Source organism: Elephas maximus, chromosome 27 (genome assembly GCF_024166365.1).
Source record: "Elephas maximus indicus isolate mEleMax1 chromosome 27, mEleMax1 primary haplotype, whole genome shotgun sequence".
NCBI classification, from domain to species: Eukaryota; Metazoa; Chordata; class Mammalia; order Proboscidea; family Elephantidae; genus Elephas; species Elephas maximus.
The window spans coordinates 19679326-19706271 of NC_064845.1; the positions used below are offsets into that span (position 1 = coordinate 19679326).

At 41.1% G+C, this 26946-nt stretch overlaps 1 protein-coding gene across 1 annotated transcript in view; it reads right to left on the reverse strand.

Annotated features, from left to right (window-relative positions):
- KAT2B (lysine acetyltransferase 2B) overlaps positions 1 to 26946 on the reverse strand; it is a 105498-nt gene that overhangs the window by 62501 nt on the left and 16051 nt on the right. The window contains exon 2 of the mRNA XM_049871108.1: positions 11457 to 11583. Coding sequence (XP_049727065.1) covers positions 11457 to 11583 — 127 coding nt within the window. The remainder of the gene's footprint in view (positions 1 to 11456; positions 11584 to 26946) is intronic.

The following is a 26946-nucleotide window of genomic DNA, read 5'->3' on the forward strand; positions in this document are numbered from 1 at the left end:
TAGGAAACTCTATGAGGCAGTTCTACTCTGTCACATGGGGTGACTGTGAGTCAAAATAGATTCAATGGCACCTACCAACAACAATAACTTCAAGATCAATCCTCTTAAAATGGCGAACAGAATTTCAAATTTTCATGGAATCCAGAGTTTGTGGAGCCACAAAGGCAGGATAAACCCTCCCAATTATTGCCCTTCAATAATCTTTAATTCTTAAACCAAAAATATCCCCTGAACTCTTCTTAAAACCAAACAATAGTTTAGCTCAACTAGTAAAAAAAAATGCCTGCCTGAAGCATTATGCTCTCTTAAGAACTATCTGCGTGGGATCAAAGTGATAACAGCAACTCGAAAGATTACAGACAGAAAGCTTAGGGGGCAGTGACTTTATGTTAATGGGGGAAGAACAGCTCAGAAAAGGAGGATGAGAATGGTTGCATAACTTGAAGAAAGTAATCAATGTCAATGAATTGTACATGTAGAAGCTGTTGCATTTTTGTATGCTTTGCTGTGTATATTCTCAACAATAACAGAAAATAATTTTTTTTTTAAATCCTCTCACGTGTAGCTATTGGAAGGCTAGCTTAGAAAAGCTTGGACACAAACACGCTTGACATGATCTTTAAAGAAAGACCAATATATGCACAGAAGTGATAGACTTTTCTTCACCTCTTTAAAGGGAGACAGAACTAAAGTTTATTGACAAGACCTAGTAGGTGCTGGGCATGAGCCTGTCTATCCAGAGGTCATGGTGCTCTTGTCTACCAGTGCCCCGTCCACAGCCACTTCCAACTGCCAACAGCTCCACTTTGTTACCTAAGGGCTTCTTCTGCCACTGTCACCTGTTCCAGCACCTACATACTCCCTGAGAGCAACCTTCATCCTACTACTAAAGTTAGTGTATAAATACCCCAGCTCCCTCACCTCTCAGGTGGAGTAGCTCGGTGGTCCACGTTCTACACTGGCTCCCAATTTTCCCCACAGGATTAAACACCAGTTTCTCATAATGGAAGCTAGTTTAGCAATTCACCCTTTACTGGTCACCTTTTCCTCACTGTTTCATTTCCCGACTCCCCTACCTTCACAGCCCAAATAAACTACTTGCACTAAATCTTTGAGTCAGGGTCGGCTTCTGGGGAAACTCATACTACGCTATTGGATCCATGGCATTTTCAGGGAGAGTTAAGAGGGCTAAATACCAAGGAAGTAGGATTTCCAAATGTCCTGGAGGAAGCCAGATTAAAGGGGTAACATTAGAGGGGCAGGGACCATTACACCTTTCATTCCTTTCTAATGCACAAAAGTAATGGAGAAGCTGAGTTACATCCCATTGGGAGTGTGCATACACACGCGCACTCCTACAACATGCACGCACGTGCACACCAGCAGTGCACTTTGTAAAAGGTCAGAGTGGTGGAAGGAATCTCGGTATCCTGTCTGCCTTCAGTAGTGCTGAATGAATCTCGTGGATGACTCAAAACTTAAAAACACTGCATTATTACATTATCAAATAAATAAAAGTAACTAACTTGTTTTTAAGAACATAAATGATTTTGTTTGAAAAGTTACACAAACATACATGCTGTGTGTGCATAAATGCAAAAAAAATAATGTTGAGATCTACTGCTTTACGTTCAAGATACCATAAATGAGACTTCAGTTTAGGTAGAACACTTGCTGGGTCATTTTATCCTGAAGACTGTGCAAAATTTTCCTTGAAGTCAGTATGAACACTTTGGAAGCCAGGTCTCATTCTGGAGACAACTAAGTCAAATGTCAGTAATTATGTCAGTAATTTACAGAAATAATTTTATGAAAGGCTATTTTTGCCTTGTAAAGTTTTTCATCTCCTTCCAATGATGAACTCTGAAGGCAATCAGTATACAATGTGATATAAACTCCGGCAGCTTGTCCATAAAGCGAAAGAGCCCAATTACAGTGGTTACATAAAGTGGTTTAACTCACAGAAGTACATGCCATGACTTATTTATTTACTTATTCTGTGTATGAGGTTTAATTCACTAACTTAGCTGCACATAAAAGTTTGCCGTGATTTATTTTTGAAACCAGCGGCTCTTTTGTTTTGTTTTTGTTAAGCCACAAAACACTTTACCCACATGAATTCTTAATCCGAATTAGAAAGAACTGCTGTGGTAGAAGCAGATGTGGAAGCTGCTAGTTTTTGAAGGCTCAGGGCCCCAGGGCTTCAAAGTCTATCTGGAACCACTGCTGAAGGGCAGATTAGATAAAAATTAAAATACCTAGCAAGGGAGACCTGAGGATGCTTGCTTCCATGACTTTGCCCATAATGAAATCCATTATCTTTCCTCAATGTTCCGTGGATAACCCAAAGGAGAAAGGAATAAGGCCATCCTAGAGATGTGAAGAAAAAAAGGGTCCAGACCAGTTGCTATGAAAAAGAAGATTCCCTGTAATGTGACAGATAGACAAGGACAGTTATGACTACACTGGACAAATACTTAGGAGTCCCTGAGTGGTACCACCGGTTAAGGCACTTGGCTGCGAACTGAATGAGAGGAGGCTCGAGTTCAAGTTAGAAGAAAGGCCTGGCAATCTACTTCTGAAAAATCGGCCACTGAAAACCCTATAGAGCATAGTTCTACTCTGACACACTGAGTTAGAGTCGACTGGAAAGCAACCAGTTTTTACACAAACATTTAGTCAATTAGACTTGCCTAGTTATCTCCAGTGCTTTTCAAAAAGCCATGCTTTTGGCCAAGACTCCTTTTTCCAGTCCTCATCCAAATCCGTTTCTGTGCATCTAACTCTCAACTTTTTCTCTCACCAAATTCACATCCCCAGCTAACCTCACTCTCAAGCTCCAATCTTTCCCATACCCCACCTTACATCCTCCTCATCCCAGCAACACAGGTGTACCACCATCATGGAAAACTGGAGTCTAAGACTGAACTCCCCATGGTTTCCTTCAAAATGGTGCTTCCCCCTTGCAAGCCCTGTTTCTACCAAGTACCCCATCATTCATTCCTCTCTTGTCCTTTTTCTTATCTCCCATGTCTTATCAACCACCACATTCTTCAGTGCTTCCTCACCCTCTCCCAGAGTCATCGCTTCTTCCTATCTTCATGGCCATTGTGACCATAAGCCTACAGTACTAAAATAGTCCTCAGATTGTTCTCTCTGCAAGCAAAATATCGGTGTTGTTGTTAGGTGGCATCGAGTCAGTTCGGACTCATAGCAAACCTATGTACAAAGGAACGAAACATTGCCTGGTCCTGCACCATCCTCAAAATCATTGTTATGCTTGAGCCCATTGTTGCAGCCACTGTGTCAATCCATCTTGTTGAGGGTCTTCCTCTTTTTCCCGGCCCTCTACTTTACCAGGCATGATGTCCTTCTCCAGGGAATGATCCCTCCTGGTAACTTATCCAAAGAAGTGAGACGTAGCCTTGGCATTCTTGCTTCTAAGAAGCATTCTGGTTGTACTTATTCCAAGACAGATTTGTTTGTTCTTTTGGCAGTCTATGGTATATTCAATATTCTTCACCAACACCACAATTCAAAGGTGTCAATTCTTCTTTGGTCTTCCTTATTCATAATGAGTCTTCCTCTAAACCTGATGCCCGTTTTTTCTTCATATAGTCCAGCTTCTCGGATTATTTGCTCAGCATACAGACTGAATAAGTATGGTGAAAGGATACAACCCTGACAAACACCTTTCCTGACTTTAAATGATGTAGTATCCCCTTGTTCTGTTCAAACAACTGCCTCTTGATCTATGTACAAGTTCTTCATGAGCACAATTAAGTGTTCTGGAATTCCCATTCTTTGCAATGTTATCCATAGTTTATTATGATCCACACAGTCGAATGCCTTTCCGTAGTCAGTAAAACACAGACAAACATCTTTCCGGTATTCTCTGCTTTCAGCCAGGACCCATCTGACATCAGCAATGATATCCCTGGTTCCACGTCCTCTTCTGAATCTGGCTTGAATTTCTGGCAGTTCCCTGTCAATATACTGCTATATCGCTTTTGAATGATCTTCAGCAAAATTTTACTTGCATGTGATATTAATGACATTGTTCAATAATTTCTGCATTCGCTTGGATCACCTTTCTTGGGAATAGGCATAAATATGGACCTCTTCCCATTGACTGGCCAGGTAGCTGCTTTCAAATTTCTTGGTAGAGATGAGTGAGCATTTCCAGTGTTTCATCCGTTTGTTGAAACATCTCAGTTGCTATTCCGTCAATTCCCAGAGCCTTGTTTTTCGCCAATGCCTTCAGTGCAGCTTCTCTCTGCAGGAAAAATAGTCTTTCTAAACAACCACTTTCCTCTACCTAATCCATAAATTGGGAAACCCTGGTGGCATAGTGGTTAAGTGCTAGTGCTGTTAACCAAGAGGTCGGTAGTTCGAATCCGCCAGGTACTCCTTGGAAACTCTATGGGGCAGCGCCACTCTGTCCTATTTAACTCGGCAGTGGGTTGGGTTTGGTTTGGTTAGGGGTTGCTGCCCAGACTAGACTTGTTTAACTTACCCCTGTAGTTACTCAGGCTCCCACCAACAACCCCAACCCATCCCAACAGCCAGGTGTACCTCACTTGTAACTGCAAAGCTAAACTATTTACCGTGCTGACAATCTACTCGCACTAGACCAAAACGCATCACTCATTATTTAAAGAAACCCTTCTCTTAATATTTTATAAAGAAGCCTTTTTTATGCAAATAGGGTACCTTCAATTATCTTACAGCATATTTTCTTAAAGAGATGTTGTTGTTAGGTGCAGCCAAGTTGATTCCAACTCACAGTAACCCCACGTGACGAGTAGAGCTGTCCCATAGGATTTTCTTTTTTTTTTTAATCTTTACAGGAGCAGATCACTGGGTCTTTCTCTCACAGAGCCGCTGGGTGGGCCTTAACTGCCAACCTGTCTGTTAGCAATGCAGCAATTATATCATTTGCACCACCAGGGTTTCTTAAAGAGATATGCCTCTATTAATTTACACTCTCAGCAATTTGTGAAAATGAAAAAAAAAAAAAAATCTGTAAACCCCAATGCATCAATCTACAGCAGTTTACCTGCCACAGAACTCACACGACAGAGTAGAACCGCACATAGGGTTTCAAAGGCTGTGATCTTTACTGAAAACGGCAACCGCATCTTTCTCCCACCGAGTGGCTGGGGGGCCTGGACCGCCGACCTTTAAGTTAGCAGCTGAGCATTTAACTGTTGAGACACTGGGGCTCCCCTTAAAGCTTTGCACAGTGGTTAAAGTGTTCGGCTGCTAACCAAAAGATCAGCGGCTCAAAACCCCCAGATGAGAAAGATGTGACACTCAGCTTCCATAAAGATTTACAGCCTCGGAAACCCTGTGGGACAGTTCTACTCTGTCCCACAGGGTCGCTATGAGTCAGAATCAACTCTACGACAACGGGTTTGTTGTTGTTGCTGTTGTTGTTGTTAGGTGCCATCAAGTCAGTTCCGACTCTCAGCGACCCTACACACAACAGAATGAAACACCGCCCAGTCAAGGACAATGGGTTTAGTTTTTTTTATATATGCTAATTTACTGCCCCCAATAATGTTTAATCAATGTATGTTACATCAGTTGTATGAGAAGATACCCTTTTACCCACTTTTGTCTACAGCGGAATCATTCTTAGCAATTTTTTCAATCTTTTTGAAAACGAATGAGGGGTACCCCACTGTTTTGATTTCCATTCACTGAAATAGTGTGGAAGTTGTTTGCTTCATTACTGGGCATTTGTATTTATTCTTTTGTGTACTGCCTATTCACACCCTTTGCCTCCTTTTTTAGGATATTGGTCTTTTTCTTACTGCCTCGAAAAGCTTTGTGTACTAACCTTCAGTCTGTCACATTCATCGCAAACACTCATGGATTTTGTTGGGACTTTTGTTGGGTTGGTTTGATTTGGCTGCACAGAACTTTTTAATTTTTTATAAAGTCCAATCTACGTTTGGCATTTCTTTAAGGTCACACTTGCAAAGGTCTTTCCTACAACCAAAAGATGACAAAAGGTATTTTCCCCCATCTCTTTAATGGGTTTGTTTTTAAAATTTAAAACATTCTTCCACAAAAATACCCATGTCATACAAGACAAAAATAAACTGAGGAATTGCCCCAGATTAAAGGAGACTAAAGAGACATGACAACTAAATACGTACGTGATTCTAGACTGGATTCTTAGCGGAGAGGAAAAATGCTATAAGGGATATTTTCGGGTCAACTAATTAAATCGGAATATAAATGGAATATAAATATTAGTGTTAAATTTACTCAAGTTGGTAACTAACTGAGGTTATATAAGACTATCCTTATTTTTGGAAATATACACTGAAGTAATTAGGGTAAAGGGCCACAATGTATATGCAACTTACTTTCAAATGGTTCTAAATATATTTGGGATGTGTGTGTGTGTGTGTGTGTGTGTGTGTGTGATATGCAAATGAAAAGGCAAACAGGGCAAAATGTTACCAAGAGATAAATCTGAATAAAGGATATATGGTATAGTCTTTGTTACTATTATTGTTTAACTTCTCTGGAAGTTTGAAATTATTTCCAAATAAAAAGTTTTAAAACCCTTTCTTCTATCTGGAATTTGCTAATCAGATGTAAAGGAACCTGCTCATATTTCAGTATAGTCCTCCAAGGCACTGTTAGAAAGCACTGACATAATTATCCAAGATTACAAGATTGGCCAAACCCTGCTAGAGGGTCGCTATGAGTCGGAATCAACTCGACGGCAACCACTTTTGGTCTTTTTGACTTATGGAAAAGCTCATTCCTCCTGGTCCTCCTCAGTTGCCTTCCTCCCCACTATGTCCCCTGTGTGTGGAGGGCAGGGGGAAAAGGAGGGAATGTGAGGGTCCCAGGCCTGGGGGAGGCTCTGCTTCTTTTACATTCCTCCAGGAGGGTGTCCCTTGATGCCTCTCAGTATTGTGTCAGGCTTGCAAATACCCAGGGTGCCAGAACAACTTGCCAAAGGCGTGTTGCCAAGAATCTCGGTGCAGCTGTTGCCTTCATGGGAACAGGAAGCACCCTGTCACTGTGAGCCATGAACCTCATGAGGCTTCGGCACCATGTATCATTGCCTACACTTCTTTCAGACAGCCTGCCAGTCCTCACAGGCCCTACCACTAAGAGCGGGCAATCGCTGGGCAGGCAGCTAACATGTCTCTGCTCCTCTGCGCTGGAAAACAAACAGCCCAGGGTCCTTAGGATTGATTTGTAGGTTGCTCAAACACATTTTGTGATCATGGGAACTGGAGGTCAAGACTAGAAGAGATAAAATTAATGACCTCATTGAATCCTGCTGAATTGACTAATGTGAGAAAGGCTTATAATTTTACAGTGGGTTCATCTTCTGCATCTCAGGTCTGGAATGAAGAAAAAGAAGAGTACAGCCCTTCACATGAGTGCAGTCCAACAGAAACAAAATGCAAATCACATATGGAAATTTAAATATTCTGGTAGCCACATTTTTTTTAAAAAGTAAAAATAGGTGAAATTAATTTTAATAATTTATTTTATTTAACCTAATTTACACCAACTATTTTTATTAGTTTTTATTATCAGAGGAGCCCTGGTGGCACAGTGGCTAAGAGCTCAGCTGCCAACCAAAAGGTTCGAATCTACCAGCTGCTCCTTGGAAACCCTATGGGGCAGTTCTACTCTGTCCTATAGGGTTGCTATGAGTTGGTTTGCTATGATTTTGAGGAGTTTGGTTTGGTTTATTATCATTTCAAGGAGCCCTGGTTGCACAGTGGTTAAGCATTTGGCTGTTAACCAAAAGGTTGGTGGTTCAAACCCACCGGCTAATCCATGGGAGAAAGAAGTGACAGTCTGCGTCCATAAAGATTATAGCCTTGGAAACCTTATGGACCAGTTCTATTCTGTCCTATAGGGTTGCTATGAGTCGGAATCAACTTGATGGCAATGTTTTTTTTGTTTGTTTTGTGATTTTTTATCATTTCAAGAAGTAAAAATATGGAAATTATTAATACTTTATAGTCTTTTGTCATAGTAAGTCTTCAAAACTAGTGTGCATTTTATACTTCCAGCACATATCAGTTCAAACTAGCCACATTTCATGTGCCCAGTAGCCATTTTTTTAGTATTACCGAATTTAATGAATATTTACAATGAAGGAGTAAACTCAATTATGCCCAGGGAACTAAATATATCAGGAAGTAGAGAAAAGTCGAACTTCTTGGGTGGCATAAAGGGTTAAACACTCAACTACTAGGTGAAAAGTTAGCAGTTTGAAGCACCCAGAGGCACCTCGGAAGACAGGGCTGGCAATCTGTTTCCGAAAGGTCAGCGCTTTGAAAACCCTATGGAGCAGTTCTGCTCTGCACACATGGGGTCACCATGAGTTGGAATCAACATGACTGCAACTAACAACAGAGAAAAAGTCAGTCCTTAATCTCAATCTAGTAAAGAAAACCAACCAAGGTATAAATAATTATAGGGATACAAGGAGGAGCATTGCAATAAAGCTCGAAGGCCTTTATTCTCTTAGTAAAGCCGTAGAGAAGTCAAGCCAAAATGCACCGAGCCATTGAAAATGTGCAGACGTTTCAAGAGAATAGACGGAAGGATAGGGAAGAGAGGGAGAAAGGAAGGAGGAGGTGAAAAGTATTTTTAAAACACCTATAACCTCAATACCCTGAGAAAACTCAATCCATATCCTTCCAGACCTTTTCCTGTCCATATAAAAAACCCAAACCAAACCCACTGCCGTCAAATGGATTACGATTCATAGCAACCCTACAGGGCCGAGAAGAACTGCCCCATAAGGTTTCCAAGGAGCAGCTGGTGGATTCGAACTGCCGACCTTTTGGTTAGCAGCCAAATGCTTCACCACTGTGCTATCAGTGCTCCTTCCTGTCCATATATATGAATGTAAATGTCATATTATTCAAACTAAGAAAATGGATTATACTCAGAATGGATTAAAGTGCTCAGCAAGCTGGCATCCCCACATTTGGGGAATGATCCCTTCCACGTAGTTCTCTGAGGACAAAACTCAGGTTGGGTTCGTGAAGGGCGCTAAGCCAATGAGATCCCCTCCTCTGGGGATTTAAATCCTGAGCCAATACTGCCAGGGACAGAAAGAGTTAGAGCTGAATCATCCAGGGGTAGAGTCCTGGACAAAAGACCCATGAATTCCTACATTCCCAGATCTGGTAGAAACTTTGTTCTCTCCTTGTTTCCAGCTTCTGAGAGCCACTATCCCTGTTAGAAACATTGTTTTCTTATCTAAATTAGACAGAGTCCATATCTGTTGTTTGAAGTGAAAAAGCCCTGATGTTGTTGTGGTTGCTACTACCAACAGCAACAGCTGCTCGTAACAACGGATTGAGCGTTTATGTGTCAGATAACACTCTATATATGCTTTATCTCACGTAATCCTCACAACAAACCTGTGAGGTAGATGCTATTACTAACTCCATTTCAGAGCTGAAAAAACTGAGGTCCAGACAGATTAAGAAAAATGCTCCAAATCACAGCTACTGGTTGTATCCTAGGGCCCCCGGTCTTAGTCTGAACTACTTTGTGAATTGCTTATTTTTGTTAATAATATGCTAAGAAGCCTTCCCATGTTGGAAAATACATGGGTTTTTTTTAGTGATCATACCACATTTTATAACATAGATTTTTAGAATTTAATAAATTATCTTCTACTTCGGCATATTTAGATTGTTTCCAGTTTTTTTGATATTATAAGTACAGCTATAATAAATAATTTGAGGGCACATCATAATTCTTTCACAAGAAAAATTTCTGGGATGGATTTGCCAGGTCAAAGGATACGTACATCTTTTTTTTTTTTTTTCATTCTTAATTATGTATTGCCAAATAAGGGCATTTGTTTTCAAAGGTTGTTAAGAAATATAAAAGGGAACAAAATTGGCTGCTCATGAATCACTTTCTGCCTACAGGTACTCTCGTGTGTTCACATGCCCAGAATAAAGACAATCTGCTTAGCTTTGAAAGAATACCGTTTTCCAATGTCCATTGATGTAGAATAATAGGATTTCTCAATCAATACCAAATATAGTCAAAACCCAGCGCTTCAGGAGTTCTTGAGCCCAGCTTTTATAGCATATTTCCTGAGGCAACTCTAAAGGGCGATCACTCCTATCAATTGTGGAAAAGGTAAGTTTCAAGCAAAGTCGATCCTTTAACCTTTGGGATCTCCCTTTTGCACCGGTTACTTGAAAAATCAGAGCTTACATTATCTTAGACACCAGTTAAATCAACACAACGATGTAACTGGTGTGCTTATTCCCTTTATGAGATCTCCTCTGAAAAATTTTCTAGTATTTTCTTTTTCAGGTTACCCCTTTGCCGTAACGTGCCGGAAAGATCACACTATCAACTTTTTTGGTCTTTAGGTATTACGATACTTCCCAGCTGAGTACAAAACAAAAACTTCAGACTGGATCTCACACCATGCTAACCTTGGAGGCTGATGCTACCCCATTGGGTATCAGCAGGAAGCTCGAGAGAAAGATGTTGGCAAAAAGAAGTCACCCACTTAAAAATGGTAGATGAAAACAGCCAAGTACCTTAGTGAGAATGCTGTGCCCAGTGCTACATGCCTGCAATGCTGGACAGTCACCTGGACTTATAAATTAAACATCCTTTGGGAGACTGGATAACAGAAGGCAAGAAAGTAAGAACACCATTCCAAGACACTTTTATGGCTGGAATTTCAATATCTATGGACAACTTTTTCCCCATTAATTTTAATCTACTCAAACATGATTTCTTTTTTTTTTTCTTTTTTATGCTCAAACTAGTGTTAGCACACCAAACAACAAATTAGCACAGTCCTGTTGAGTAACTGCTGCAGAGTCCCACTGCCATATTGACAGTGATTATCTTGCAGGGATAGATAAGAAAGCTGAAAGGGAAAAATGCAAGTAAACATTCCCAAAGAAGATGAAGAACGACACTGATTAAAAAAAGGGCCACCAGATAAGGAAGCTAAGGAATATGAAGATAAAATGAAACATGAAACACTTCAGAAGGTTCAGGGGATGGGAAACTAATAATACTTGCAGAAAGAACCAGTGGTCAAGGTTTTAACCCTGGGGTCAAAGACCCTCAGGCCATCCGCCAGAATAAATCTCGACATGTTACACAATATTCTAACTACTAGCTCAGTTGTCACGTTTCATCCCATTTGGCAATTCCATTTGGCCATCCTCGAGTCCATCCCAGCTCTTGGGGGAGAAGGGGAGGAGATGAACAGAGAAGGCGCAAACAGTGCAAGTTCTGTCTCTCACATGGCGCCCTCCCCAGCAAATTCATGAGACTAGAGAGTCTCTTGTTTTCTGCTTCATATAGAGGTAAACAGCATTCAAGTTGGGTTAACGCACAGAATTCGTTTGGACTTCAGGGCCCGATGAAGTTGTCAGAACTTCCTCGGTTTAGAAACTTACCTAGAGCATGGCTACAACTCCGACAGGATTCCGTTAGACTGACAATTATTTGCTGCAGGTCAGCCCTAGGGGGAGTAGGAGAGGGGTTGGGATTTTTCCAGCCGTTACATTTACAAGACTCCTCAGCCTGGAAAAGGAATAAAGAGAAAGACAAAATTATGTAACAGGCAGCCATGGACTGATTGTTTTACCTGAGAACAACACACACTAGCTATATGATAGCTACCCCCTGCTGACTTTGTAGTTTTGTATAAGTGCACAAGAAACAAGAACAGAACAAGGGCAAGAATGGGGGGGGGTGTTTAATTTGGGCGGTTTTGTTTTTTGTGTTTTGCTTTTCTGCTGGCTGAAATCTCCATGCTGCAGCTCAGAAAGCTGACCCCCACTTTGCTACCATTGACCCAAATTGGTGTCCATGCAGTGGTCAGCTCCATGGGAGTCCACTGGAAAAGCTTTCCAAATTGACAAACCAGACTCCTGAGATCGCAGGAACACAGCCCGGGCCTAAGCCAAGATGGTGCCCTGCAGACTCCAAGGCTCCAGCTGCAGCTCTGCCCAATGGACAAGAAGGGAAACCAGCTGAATTTAAAGAATTAACAATCTCAGGGACAGGGCGGGGGGCATGCCCATCTGAAGGCACACTTGGAGGCTCCTGCAAGTTCTTTGTGGGCTTCCAGTTTTAATAACAGAGAGGTCCTCATCATGAAGTCTGGGATTTCTCTAGTTTCATGTACTAGAACATTGTATTATTTGAGTAACACTTGATGGGAAAACTTCCTTAACTTTTTCCACATACTATTCACACTTTCCTGCCTCTTTAGAGACCAGTGAACTAAAATGCCTTTTGTGGTGACTTGGGTTATGAAGTGGAGGATAAGCATGGAGAGATAGCAATTATTATACAAAGCTACCGTTTAGTCTAAGATGGACTAGAAAGAAAGGCCTGACGATCTACTTCCAAAAATCAGCAAATGAAAGCTCTATGGACCATAATGGTGCAATTTGCAACCAATCCTGGGGATGGTACTGGACCGGGCAGCATTTTGTTTCACTGTGCACGCGGTTGCCATGAGTCAAGGACCAGCTCAACAGCAGCTAACAATAACAAAAACAACCCCGCCCCATAGTGTCCTTTCAAGAGGTGTGAAGACTAGTGTGCTTGTGCAGAATGGCCCTAGCCAGCGAAAATTCTTCTGCCCCATCTCTGCTATCCTTTACCGCTCCATCACTCTTGCTATTTATTTCTTCAGATCTGCTATGAGTGGAAAACCAAAAATTAAATAGAATAACATGTACCCTAGGTTGATTCATTCTGGGTGAGGGCCTGGGGGGTGGTTCTTCTACCTACGCTATCCAGTATGGTAGACAGTAGCCACATTGCTACTGTGTACTTGAAGTGTGACTATCTCCACTTAAAATGTGCTGTAGATGTAAAATACCAGCACCAGGTTTAATTATATTTCTACTGGACAGCACTGGTCTATAAAACAAAATCCACAGATTTTTGTGCTTGGGCTCTGTGTTAGAGCCTTTGTCACCCCAGAGGTTTCTTCCTCCCTTTTCTGAATTTTTTTTTTTTCCTTTCTTTCTTCCCCTGTGCACCAGATGACTGAAGTTAGTAGAGGTCTGACTTGCAGAAAATTACAGAGTGGCTGCTGCCTCGGCCTCATATATAAGGTTCTCCAAGAAAAGGGCAGTTTCTGAGGTGTGTGTATGTATTAAAAAAAAAAAAAAAAAAATTTCCATCGAGTTGATTCTGACTCATAGTCACCCTACAGGGCAGAGCAGAACTGCCCCGTACGGTTTCCAAGGAGCACCTGGTGGATTCAAACTGCTGACCTTTTAGTTAGCAGTTGTAGTTCTTAACCACTATGCTACCAGGGTTTCCAAAACCATTGCTGTCGAGTCAATTCCAACTCATAGTGAAAGTGACCTTATACGACAAAGTAGAACTGCCCCCAGAGTTTCAAAGGCGCACCTGGTGGATTTGAACTGGCAACCTTTTGGTTAGCAACCATAGCCCTTAACCACTACACCACCAGGGCTTCCATTTGTGTATGCACAGGAGGGTAAGAAAAGAAAGAATAAATAATTGCCCAGGTTAGAGAGGTCAAGGTAGAAGAAAAATCTGCTTTTGAAGATGAGTTTTTTTCAGTGGGTCCCATGAACCTAGCACACCCCAATCTGACTGCTTCTCACACGCCCCGGTTGCAAAGGGGATGGAGAAGGCAGGGATGGGAGAAGGACATTACAACAGCAAGTCCAATACCTAGAACTCCCAGTGAGTAGCTCAAGTGACCCTTGTTTGGCCAAGCATCAGGCAGGACCCAAAGATAACCCCGCTGCTCTGTTAACAGGCTGAACTCGGTCTTTAAGCTCTCTGCAATGAGCCACACACTTATTGGGAAGATCTCAAAGGCCACATTCTCCAGGTGGACTCCCATCAGAACTTGAACCCAACAAACCATTCCTACGATCTTCATAGGGATGGAGGAAACCACCCCGATTATGGACCACTCCTCACCTAGTAAGGGAATAGCTACTTCCAGGGATTCCTTTGCCTTTTCTGAGCAGTTAGTCTGGTGTAGCTGCCCTTTTCTAAAGCGTCTTTGTTTAGCGAAAGAAAAATGATGACATAACAAGTCCCAACAAGCCAATTAAGTATGACAGACCTAACCTAGATGGAAAAAACAGCAATAACGAAAAACCTTTGAGTTTGAAGAGCTGTGTCTCAAACCAAAGAACTACTATGCATATTGATTCTTTCACTCAACAAATATTTATTGAAGGCCTACTTTATGCCACAATTTTTTGCTAGGTATGTGAGGGAACAAAGATCTCTGCCCTTATGGAACTTACACTGGGGTGGGAGTGGAAGGGGCAGATGACAGAAATTCAAAAAATAAATTATATGGTATGTTAGAAAGTAATCCAAACCCAAAATCCATTGCCACAGAGTCAGTTCCAACTCGTAGTGACCCTACAGGGCAGAGAACTGCCCCATAGGGTTTCCAAGGAGCGGCTGGTGGATTCAAACTGCTGACCTTTTGGTTAATAACCAGGGTCTTAACCACTGTGCAACCAGGGCTCCTAGAAGGTGATTAAAAACCCAAACCAACTCGTTGCCATCGAGTTGATTTTGACTCACAACAACCCTACAGGACAGAGTAGAACTGCCCCATAGAGTTTCCAAGGAACGCCTGGTGGATTCAAACTCCAAACTTCTGGTTAGCAGCCGTAGCACTTAACCACTACACCACCAGGGTTTCCTGGAAAGTGACAGTGCTATGGAAAAAAAGATAAAGAGACAGATAAAAGGGAGATAGGGGAAAGGTGGAACAGAATGTCAATTTTAACTAGGTCTTGTTGAGAAGGTGACATTACAGCAAAGACTTGAAGGTGAGAGAGCTGGCTACACAGATATCTGGTGGAAGGGTGCTCCAGGCAGAGGGAACAGCCAGTGCAAAGGCAGGAGGGTGCTTGGGTTATTTGACAAAGAACCAAGGCCAGAATGGCTAGAGCAGAGTAAGCAAAGAAAAGGTTTATAAATGAGGTAAACTGAGGGTGGGAGGGAGACTATAAGGCCTCAGAGACAACTGTAAGGATTTTAGCTTCACTTCTTGATCTATTCTCTCTTCTCAAACAGGATCCTCAGGGCTAAAAAGGGGTGAGAAGAGATCAAACAACAGGAGGCAGGATGTCTCCAAACTCATCTTTCTCTCGTCCTCTTCCTTTAATCATTAGTGTAAAGCATTCCCACTTTCTTTTTTTCTTTAACAGTAATCACTGAGGGCTAAAAAAAAAAAAAAAAAAATCCGTCTGTTTTCCTTTCCGTCACTATTTACATGGGCAAATCATCCTCTTTCCTTTTTCTTTTCTCTTTTCTTCCAGGATCAACTATGCATCCTCTTACACGGGAAAGCACAGGGACGGCTAATAAACCATAGGACTTTGAAATACCTCTGACATCTGGATGGGCAAGAATACCTGAGGCAGTGATATGTCTCCAGTAACTTTTTATGGAACAAGTGCTCTAACCAAGGCCTGCCAAGACAGCACAGGATTCTCCTTAATTACCATAAAGCTGTCACGTTGTCTAGTCAAGGGTTCATTACTTATTAAGGCTCAAGATTTACTTTAGGGCTAGGAGTCATGTGGGTAATGACTGAAGTTCAAAATTCCAAGGAAATCATGTCACTTGGAAGTCTCTCCCTCATTCGCCTAGGTAACCACGTCAGCTTTTGACAAGCACGATGTGTTTTGCATCTAGGCACATTAGCAACCACAGCCTAAGTCTCTGTTCTTGGCAGGCTGTCCGTGGGTAAGGAATAAGCTGGCAGAAACTCTGCGTGGGCCAGAATAAAACCACCCAGAGCCACCCTTTGTAACTCCAAACTCTCAGAGACGGTGACCTAGTTAAGCATGAAGTTCCTTTAAAACAAGGAAGCTTGAGACACCAACTTGCTCTGAACCAATCCCAAAGAAAAATTACTGACCTGCACACTTGACCTGGGCAGGGAGAGTTGTCAACCTTAACAAAACACCATTTTTTGCTCTCCAAGGTATGAGTTCACAGGAGAGAAATCTTACCATATCTGGGCTCTGGGTTGATGTTCACAGGACCAAACCACTGCTTTTCACAGAGGACAAAGTTTGAACTGGATTATCTCCGATGACAATGCTAACTGGGAGTAGGGCCTTGCTCTGCATTTGGAGGGTGGGTGGAAGGAACAAAGGGAGAGCAAGAAGGGTAGACAAAACTGGACTTTTCCTATTCTCTCACTGCACCATCTACCTACTTATTCTTCTATCACCATCTGAGCACTTCCTACATGCCAATCACAGCGCCGGGTACTGAGGACCCAGAAATCTCTGCAGAAGTAAAAACTTCTCCCAGTGGGTCTCAGGCTTGGAGGCACATTGGATTTACCGTGGAGCTTTCAAAAGTCGATGCCCAGCCCCCAACCCCAGACCAATTAAATTAGGATCTCTGGGGACAAGTGCAAGGCAACTTTTTTTTTTTTTTTTCCTTAACTGATGATTCCAAAGTGTAGCCAAGTTCTAGCATCTCTGACCTAAAAGAAGGGGAACTAGTAACGGAGCCATTCAAAAAACTATGGGCACCTGATGACATGTATTTGAAAAGAAGTGAGATTTTAGTTTTCTTATGATGTGGTTGCTTTCTCAGAAAGAAAAAAAAAAATCATGGTACTTACTAAACAAATAAAAATATTTTTTCCTTTTTGCAAAATAAAAAATGTGCTAACAGGGATACGCCAAGGAAACCAATTCAGAGGAGGGTCCCCTCAACTGGGATGAGAACAGGCGAACCACAGTTCATTTCAGGAGGCAGAGAGCCACACTCTTGTCACCGTCTCATGTATAGTTAAATACGCTGGTGCTTGCTTTCCCTAGATCTTATGCAGCACAAGACCAGGGATTCCCACCTGAAGCAAAGAGACCAGACCATTAAAAAAAAAAATCACTGCTGTGGAGTTGATTCTGACTCATGGCGATCCCACATGTTTCAGAGAAGAACTGCGCTTCATAGGGTTTTCGATGGCTGTAACCTGTCCCTAAGGAGCCCTGGTGGCATGATGGCTAAAGCACTCAGCTGCTAACTGAACGGTCGGCAGTGTGAACGGACCAGCCACTCCACGGAGAAAAGATGTGGCAGTCTCCTTCCGCAAAGATTAAACCAAACCCGTTGCCATCAGGTCAATTCTGACTCATAGTGACCAGAAATCCCACAGAGCAGTTCTACTCTGTCCTACAGGGTCCCTATGAGTCAGAAGTGACTCAAAGGCAAGGAGTTTCGGTTTAATCTGTCCCTGGGTGGTGCAAACAGTTCAGTGATGGACTACTAACCAAAAGGCTGTTGGTTTGAGCCCACCCACAGGTGCCTTGGAAGATAAGCCTAGCAATCTATTCCTGAAAGGTCACAACCTTGAAAATCCTGTGGAGCACAGTTCTACTCTGCACGTACGGGGTCGCCATGAGTAGAATCAACTTGACTGCAACTAACAACAACAATCTTATAGAAGTAGATCACCAGGTCATTCTTCTGCGGCTCTGCGGAGTAGATTTGAACCCCAAACCTTTCAGTTGGCACAAACCATTTGCCCCGCCTAGAGACCTAAGCAAAGTGACAGGGTAGGGGCAAAGAGGGAAGATTAACTCCTCTGTGTCAAAATCCTCTAAGACTTTTATGAGGGGGAGAGAAAAACATATGTGGTTTAAAATTCTAAAATTATCACTATAAGCAAACACATTATAAATAAAATCACCATTGCTTTTCTGAAGCCACGGTATTTATCTTAAAAGTTCAAGGGAAATGAAAAACAAAAGGTTAAAAACCACTGGCCTAAAATAGATATTTTGAGACTGAACCAAATATGTGATGTATACTTGTTCTTCCTGAAACTCTGCTAGGAAATAGATTCCTGGAAATTTTCCCAGATTACCTTGTGGAAAGAGAACAGATCTTCCTACAGCATTAGCCTAAGAACTAGAATGGTCTTTCAGGATATACCACCTTCCTCAGACTGGAGGAGCAAAGAGGCCAAGGACAGAGAAAAGGGACCAGAACGTAAGGGATACAAGAAATGAGAAGCTATCCTGTCACAAGAGAGGCTGCCAAGAGTCTCCTGGGGAATGGGTCCTTTCTGAGGACCCTGGAAGGGCTCTTTCCCTTCCTCAGCTGTCCACCAAGACTCTGCCCTCAACTAACCCACAGCAGCAACAGAGAAATGAAGTCATGGTCAGCAAAATGTTTCATCTTACAGTGTTATAGGTCACAGTTGGTGGAGAGGCCACAAGTGACAGTATTACTGCTTGTGGTCAAAGAGGGTGGGCCTTGCAGTTAGATAACTATGATTTCAAATCAACTCCAACACTTATTAGCTGTGTGAACCCTGGGCAAGTCACTTAACTAAGTTTCAGTTTCCCAATCTATAAAACTGACATAAAAGTACCTCTCCCACAACACTGTTGGGAGCACTAATAATTAATGTGTGTAGAGGTTGAATAAATGAAAATAATAATGATGATGATGATGGCTTGGATAATGATAACGTGCTAGGACTGCACTGTTAGGTGAAGGTTGAGCTGAGGACAGACAGCTTTACAAATTATGGTGAACTATGGAAGTCAAATGGAGCCCTGGTAGTACAGTGGTTAAGAACTTGGCTGCTAACCAAAAGCTTGGCAGTTCAAACCCACCAACCACTCTATGGGTGAAAGATGTAGCAGTCCGCTTCTATGAAGATTGAGGCAGTTCGACTCAACGGCAATGGGTAATGGGTAAATAGAAGTCAATACTTTAAAACAGTGACTTGAAGGGGATGCAACTCTGAAAGTAGCTTGAGGATACTACTGGCCCAATTTCACCATGAAATATGCCACAGCTCCTTTTGAACAAATGATTGGACAGCTTACAAATTAAGGGCTACGCTCCTCTCTAAATAAATAGGCTCCATCCCCAATGGCAATGAAGTTACTCAAAAGGTCCAGAGTGACCTTGGTAGAGATGTTTATAACAAGGTAGAAGTAATGAGAACCAGATTGGCAGGTTAGATATATGCAGTCACCCAATGAGAATATTATATATCAAAATCTATTGTATGTGGCCAAGGAAATACTTCAGGTAAAATGTATACCCTTAAGTGCTTTTATAAGAGAAACAGAAAGATTGAAAACAAATGAGCTAAACTCAACAATCTAGAAAAAAAGCAACAAAATACACTCAAGGAAAACAGACAAAAGGAATTAATGTAAAAAAATTAATGAAATAGATAACAAAAAAAATCATATACATAATCAGTATAACCAATCATTGTTTCTTTGAAAAGACCATTAAACTAAGCAAATTATTTTTAATTTGCCTTTTTAAAAATCTATTTTGGGGGGGAAATCACATGCAAAAAAAAAAAAAGAACAAGACTGAGGAACACACGTAACTTCAGATTTATTTTATAATTATAAATGAGTATTCTGTAGAACTGCATACCAATAAATTTGACAAGTTAGATGAAATGGTGATTTCCAAGGAAAATACATATTACCAAAACTGACTTAGGATGTGGTAGAGTTTTCTAGAAGCCCTAAAGAAAATGAAAACACAGCCAAAGGTCTCCTAAAACAGCCCCAAGTCCAGAGAGTTTTATAAGGAAAGTTCTACTTGACTGTCAAAGACTGAATCCAGAAGCTTTATAGGAAAGTTCTAATTAACTTCCAAGGACTGAATCAATGCTGTCCTATATTACAGAAATATCTTGGAAGTTACAAATAAGATCCACATATAAACATTTAAATTTTCTAAAAGCTACATTTTAAAAAGTAGAAACAGGCGTTAATTAATGTAAACATATTTATTTAATATAATGTATCCTAAATATTATTTTGAAAAGTAATCATTATAGGCCCGTTGCCGTCAAGTCGATTCTGACTCATAGTGACCCTACGGGACAGAGCAGAACTGCCCCATGGTTTCCAAGGAGCACCTGGTGGATTCGAACTGCCAATCTTTTGGTTAGCAGCAGTAGCTCTTTAACCACTGTACCACACTACCATATGGACAATGGGAGGCCAGAGGATTCCTCTGTTTTGTAAATTGTTTCAGAGTGTAGGAAAAAAATAAAAAGCTCAAATATCACTCTGTGAATCTAGAATAACCCTGACACGGAACACAGACAGCAAAATAAAAACACCAAAAAAAGTCACTAGTCCAATCTCACTTAAAAAACAAACACACAAAAAAATTCAAATAAAATATAATCAAATCGAGTTGTACGTAATTAAAATCATGCATTTACTAGTACATGATGACTAAGTAAAGTTTATTACAAGAATGAAAAGAGAGATCAACGTTGAAAAACTAAGTATATTAACAAATTACGGAAGGAAAAAATAAGTACAATTGATGACCAGAATATATTTTCATTAAATTTGACATCAACTCTGATTTAGAAAATATAGCAAGCATGGTATAGAAGGAAATTATCTTTTTGAAAACAAGCATCATTCCAACAGAGAAACCGAAAATCATTCCCATTCAAGTTAGCCAAACAAGGACACCCCCTATACGTCCATTGTTCAACACTGTATGGAATGTACACAAAAAGTATAAAGACTGATAGACAGTTCTCAGAGATCATCGGAACTAAAAAAGAAATGAGTAGGTCGGCTGGACATAAGACAAACATATAGAACTCAGCAGGCTTTTTCTACATCAGCAATAACCACTTAGAAAATGTAGTAGTGGAAAAAAATTTTTTTAATCCTAACAACAACAGTCATACAGTAGTTAGGATTAAACCTATCAAGGAGTTGAGTAGGACCTATATACAGAAGACTCTTAACTTTCTACTAAAGATTGACTAGTCATTGTTCTTGATGGGAAGACACAACATCGTCTCTTCTCAAATTAATGTATAAAGTTTGCATCTCAGTTGGATTTATACTTGTAACTACTATATATCAAAGTATTAATATCCAGAACATATAAAGACTTCTTTTAAAAAATAAGAATAAGCCACAACCCAACAGGAAAAAAAAAAAAAAAGCAAATGCCAAGCAATTCAAAGAAAAATGAAGACTAATGGAAAGTAAACCTACACAAAATGGCGAAAGTGACTACCAATAATAAAAAAAAAAAAAAATTACCAATGGCGACATGAAAAAGCAAAAACTCTGTGAGATGTTTCCTCATACTACCAGACTAGCAAAAAATAAAAAGTTGGCACTAATAATATCTAAAGTTGACCAGGATGTAAGAAAACAGCCTCCCTCCTCTACCATGTGTGGGAGTAAACATTGGTATAGCTTTTCAGAACCAAACTAGACTGTTCATACCCTTGGCCCAGAAATTCCTCTACTAGGACTTGTTTTTGAAAGATCTTTATGTGCTCAATGATATTTGTATACCATTGTTTATTACAGCAAAAGAAGAAAGCGTAAGTCACTTAAAAGTTGGTCAATATGGAAGAATTTAATAAATAACCTATCTGCTGTAGCTTCGTACCACAGGCTATTACGTTACCTTTATCAAGAATAAGGTTATGTGTACTGATGTGGAACATCACCAAGCATACTGTAAAATAATGCATAGCATGATCCCATGCAAGTTTTTAAAAAATAAATCAATAAGTAATTTCAATGTGCCTGTCTGTGGACACATAAAGGAACTAGATGGGTACATACTCACAGCAGCGAGTGGAGGAGAGAGGACATTCCCATTACACTTTAACTATATTCTTCTCTATTGTATTCATATTCATCGGTTGCTTGCTAGTTTTTTTTTTTTTAAACACCGATTCATCTGGAGGGAAAGGTAATGCCAGGAAAATGCCAAGGAAAGGAATAGATAGTATCAATCAGTGGAGATGGAGAGAGGAGGGAAACCACATACTTATCACATACCACATTTAGGAGTTTAAGAACACAAAATGTTTCTCCCTGTAGGGCTGCTTAAAAACCCTCCTTCTCTAGGCAGGAGGGGACGGGAAGGCTGGTAATAGGGAACCCAAGGTCGAGAAGAGAAAGTGTTGATATGTCATGGGGTTGTTAACCAATGTCATAAAACAGTATGTGTACTAACTGCTTAATGAGAAGCTAGTTTGTTCTGTAAACCTTCATCTAAAGCACAGTTAAAAAAAAAGAAGAAGAAAGAAAGAAAAAACCTCCTTCTCTCACTGAGGTCCAAGCCAACAAGTAACTAGCTCGCAATTCTTGAAGAAGACGATGAAGATTTTTAGATACAGAGCTTATTTTTGTTATTTAAACAGACTTAGTGCCATCAGCCCAGAAAGAAAAGTTTATTTCTCTTCTTGCCTTAACATAGAGGAGCCCTGGTGACACAGTGCTGAAAGCGCTCAGCTGCTAACCAAAAGGTCAGCGGTTGGAACCCACCAGCCGCTCCGTGGGAGAAAGATTTGGCAGTCTGCTTCCCTAAAGATTTACAGCCTTGAAAACACTATGGGGTAGCTCTACTCTGTCCTATAGGATCTCTACAGGTCAGAATTGACTGAACAGCAGTGGGTTTGGTTTGGTCTTGACTTAACACATCAAAGAATGATGGCCATGTTTACTGAGAGTTGACAAATGGGCCACAAATTTCATGGCAGGAAGATTTGTAACAATAAAGTGTTACACTCCTGCCACTCAATAAAAAATGTTATTTCCCAGCTATTAACCACACTTTAAGTGACTTATGATAGAAGTGCCTGGTGAATTTTACCAATAAACACCACAGCTTTAAAATGCAACTGAATAAAGGATGGTTCTTTAAAAACTAATTTTGCTTCCTCCATTGAATCTTGGGATCCCAGTAGCCTTTCTAAAGTAGATCTTTCATTTCTTTTGCTCAGAATGACTGAGACATTTTCCAAATAAATAGCAAATTCCCTGAAAACAGAGAGGTAAGGAAGAGAGAGGAGAGAGGAAGAAAACATGGGGCAAAACACTAAGAATTACATAAGCTCTGTCAGCCACACAGCACTCCAACTATGTATGCAATATGGCAGCCATTAGCCACATCTCAATTTGGACTTGCTTCATTTCAAGGCTCAGTAGCCACATGTACAAAAATATGGACAATATCTCATTAAGAATTTTTTATATTAATTACATATTGCAATAATTTTTTTATAAATTGGATTAAATAAAACATTAAGATTTCATTTCACCTGAGGTTTTTACACTTTTTTTTTTTTTTTAATGTGGCTACTACCCCATTGCCATCGAGTTGATTCCGACTCATAGCAACTCTACAGGACAGAGTAAAACCGCCCTACAGAGTTTCCAAGGAGCAGCTGGTGGATTTGAACTGCCGACCGTTTGGTTAGCAGCCATAGCTCTTAACCACTGCGCCACCAGGGCTCCAACCGGGCTACTAGAAAATTTTAAATTACACATGTGGCTCACATTATATTTCTATCGGACATCAATATACTAGTATTTAAAGGCAGTCCATCCCCAAAACCTAAATCTTTACTATGGACCCTGGGCATAGGATATTCTCACTATTCCCTAAATGGTTCTAAGTTGTTAAAGTTATATGCCCCATTGAGATATCTGGGAGTCTCTTGAGTTTTGCTCATTTGCTTCAGCATTTTTTGGGGGATGGGGGAGGGTTGGAGAGGTAGGACGTGAAAAGTACTCCCTAACATGTACATGCTCCATGGGATATTTGGAAACCTCAGTGCACACAACTGTTATTATGTACTGAACTTACTGCCAGATTTGCTAAAAAGGACATACTAAGTCCTTTAAAAAACACACTTAATGCCATTATCTTTGACTGCCACAACAAACATTTTCTGCCAAGTGTTCCGAGTTGCTGCTACCCATGCCCTCCCTCCCTGGCCTTCATCTCCCCCTTCCAGGTGTTCAGGCCTCGCCAATGTTCTTTGAGATAAGAGCTGTCCCTTCAAAACACCTTTCCAATGTCTCTCCTTAATTAGGCAAGACAGCTGCTATCACAGGGAACTCCCAAAGGGGCTGGCCTTGCAGCTTTGACAAAGTACCAGCTGAAGGACAACCTTTTAGGGAACTGCGCTACCAAGCTAATTATTGCAGCAGCTAGCAACCCGGGCACAAGGAAGGGAAGGCTGCCCAGATTATTTTGTCTCCCCCAAGAGCAAGTCTCTGCAGAAGGGGCAGGACCAAAAAGGAAGAAAAGGCCACCGCACTGCTTTTGACAGTTCTAGGATAAAATGTCTTTGCCCCAGTAACAACCAGGTTTAGAGGTCAAGAGAATGAAACAGACTTTGTCACAATATGCAGAAGCCAAGGTGGGTGATGAGAAAGAAGCTAAACTGGATAAACAAGGGGTCACGACCCGGATGACAGTTCACTCTGTGTCGAGGAGTGCCATGGGTGTGAAGATATTTGGGTGACGTCCAGAGGAATAGGGGAAAGACAGCCAAGCTGTCCAGCAGGATTCTATCATGCTTAAAACACTAGGAAGTCAATATTTGCTGGAAAATTTAAATCAGTGACAGGGATGACCCACAACAACACACTGAAGGGATATTTATGGAGCAAAACTATGAACCCAAAATTTACTAAACACCTAAGCCCAGTAGAAGGGTGCTTTTTATACTTGTTCTTGTCTTACGCTGTATAAGGTATTTATTACTCCCACTAAACAGAAGAGAAAGCTGACACTCTGAGAGGTTAAAAGACTTGTGTGAGGTTACTCATTCTACCCAAGGGAAACCACAGAGTTGTGTTCTGGCAGATAATTGGTCCTGTGGTTGGGTGGAGGGAGGTCCTCACGCTAATTATGTACTGCCTCCCTGCTCCAGGTTGGACAAAGGCCAGTAAACTAGTTGCTGTCCAGTTGATTTCAACTCATGGCAACACCATGTGTGTCAGCAAAGAACTGTAACCCTTAGGGTTTTCAATGGCTGTGAACTCTCCCAAGTAGATGGCAGGCCTTTCTTCTGAAGTGCCTCTGGGTAGACCTGAACTACCAACCTTTTGATTAGCAGCTAAGTTTGTTAACCATTTGCACCACCCAGGGACTCAGGACCAAGGCAGAATGTGTAAAAGTCAAGGACCAAAACCACAATGAGATACCACTTTATATCCACTAGAAAGGCTATAATCAAAATGGCCCAAACCGACTGCCTTTGAGTTGTTCAGTCAATTCAGACTCATAGTGACTCTACAGGACAAAGCAGAACTGCCCCCATAGGGTTTCCAAGGCTGTAAATCTTTACCGAAGCAGATTGCCACATCTTTTTCCCATGGGGCAGCTGGTGGGTTCAAAACTCTGACCTTTTTGTTAGCAGCCAAGCACTTTAACCACTTTGCCAATAGGGCTCCAACCAAAAGGGTAGGCAATAAGAACTGTTGGCAAGGATGTGGCGAAATGGGGATCCTCATGCATTGCTAGTGGGGATGGAAGATAGTCAGCCACTATGGAAAACAGTTTGGCAGTGTCTTAAAGAACCAAGCATGAATATACCCCATATTCCAGCAAATCCATTTCTAGGTATCTAATCAAAAGACATAAAAACATCCACACAAAGACTTGCACAGAAATGTTCATAGCAGAATCATTTATAGTATCCAACAAGTGGAAAACATCCAAATGTCCATCAACTGGTATACATAAATAATACAAAAACAGTAGTATACCCATACAAGCAAATATTATTTACTAGTTTAAAAAAGAATGAAATATTGACATATGCTTCAATATGGATGAATCTCAGAATGACTAGGCTAAGTCCAAAAGACTACATATTGTATGAGTCCATTAACATGAATGCCCAGCAAAGGAAAATCTCTAGAGACAAAAAACAGATAAGTGGTTGCCCGGCATGGGGCGGGGGGAGGGGGGAAATGAGGACTGACTGAGCACGAGGTTTCCTTTCGGGTGATGGAAATGTTTAAAACTAGACTGTGATATGAACTGTACAAGTCAGTCATTTTCCTAAAAATCACTGAATTGTACACCAAACCAGGGAAGTTTATGGTATGTAAATTATACCTCAATAAGGTTTTTGTTTTTAAAAGGCAAGAACCACTGGTAATTACCAATCCAAAGATGGGTCTCCACAAAGCTTCCTCAAAGTGCATCCCAAAATTGAATCCTATTTTCTCCTCACCTATTAAAGAAACTGAACAAAGCTACATTTGCAACAACAGCAACAACAAAAAGATCATCCTCTGGGGGTCTTCATCCTCCATCTTTGTCCAAAACCCAGCCCTTTTCTGATCTAAAAGCAAAAGAAGTTAGTGTCTAGCTGGCTGGGCCTGTGCTGCAAAAGAGTAATAGCAAGTGACAGGAATAAACGAGTCATTAAGTAGGCTGCCCTGTTTTTAAAATTACTGAAGAATTTGAAACAATTAAACTTGCTAAGAATAAAAACTGGTGTTGCTGGTGTCCATTTGGTCTCTCCCTCACTAAGTGCCTTTGACTTGCGGACGTCCAACTTTCTGGCATTTTCACGAATTCTTTTCAGCCAATTTGAACTTTAAAGTGAATTTAGGTACAGTGAATCTAGTTCCCCTCCTTGAAGCACAGGATAAAATGTAAGATGCCGCCTCAGGGGGGTGGGGCAAGGGAGACTAAACACTTCTGGAAATGGCTGAAAGAGAATAAGGAGGTAGAGTAAGGGTGGGGTAGCGCTGGAGTGAGAGATTTTCGATTTTTGTTTGCTTTCATTCTGAACTGTTTGAATTTTTCTCTAAGTTGTGCACATGTATCACTTTTGTAAATCTGTAAATCCTATTAAAAACAACCACCACAACACCTGGAAGCCATAGTCACACCTGGAGTGGCTGCTAATTTAGTTGTGATCCCAACCACAGTTTTCATCTTTGGAAGTCAGTGTTGGTGAATAACGCAGGTGTAATCTGGAGCAGGGCTTCTCAAACTTTAACCTGCCCAAGAATCACCGGGGGGATCTTGTTAAAAGGCGGATTCAGTAGGTCTGGGGTGGGACCTACGATTCTTAATTTCTAACAAGCTCCTAGG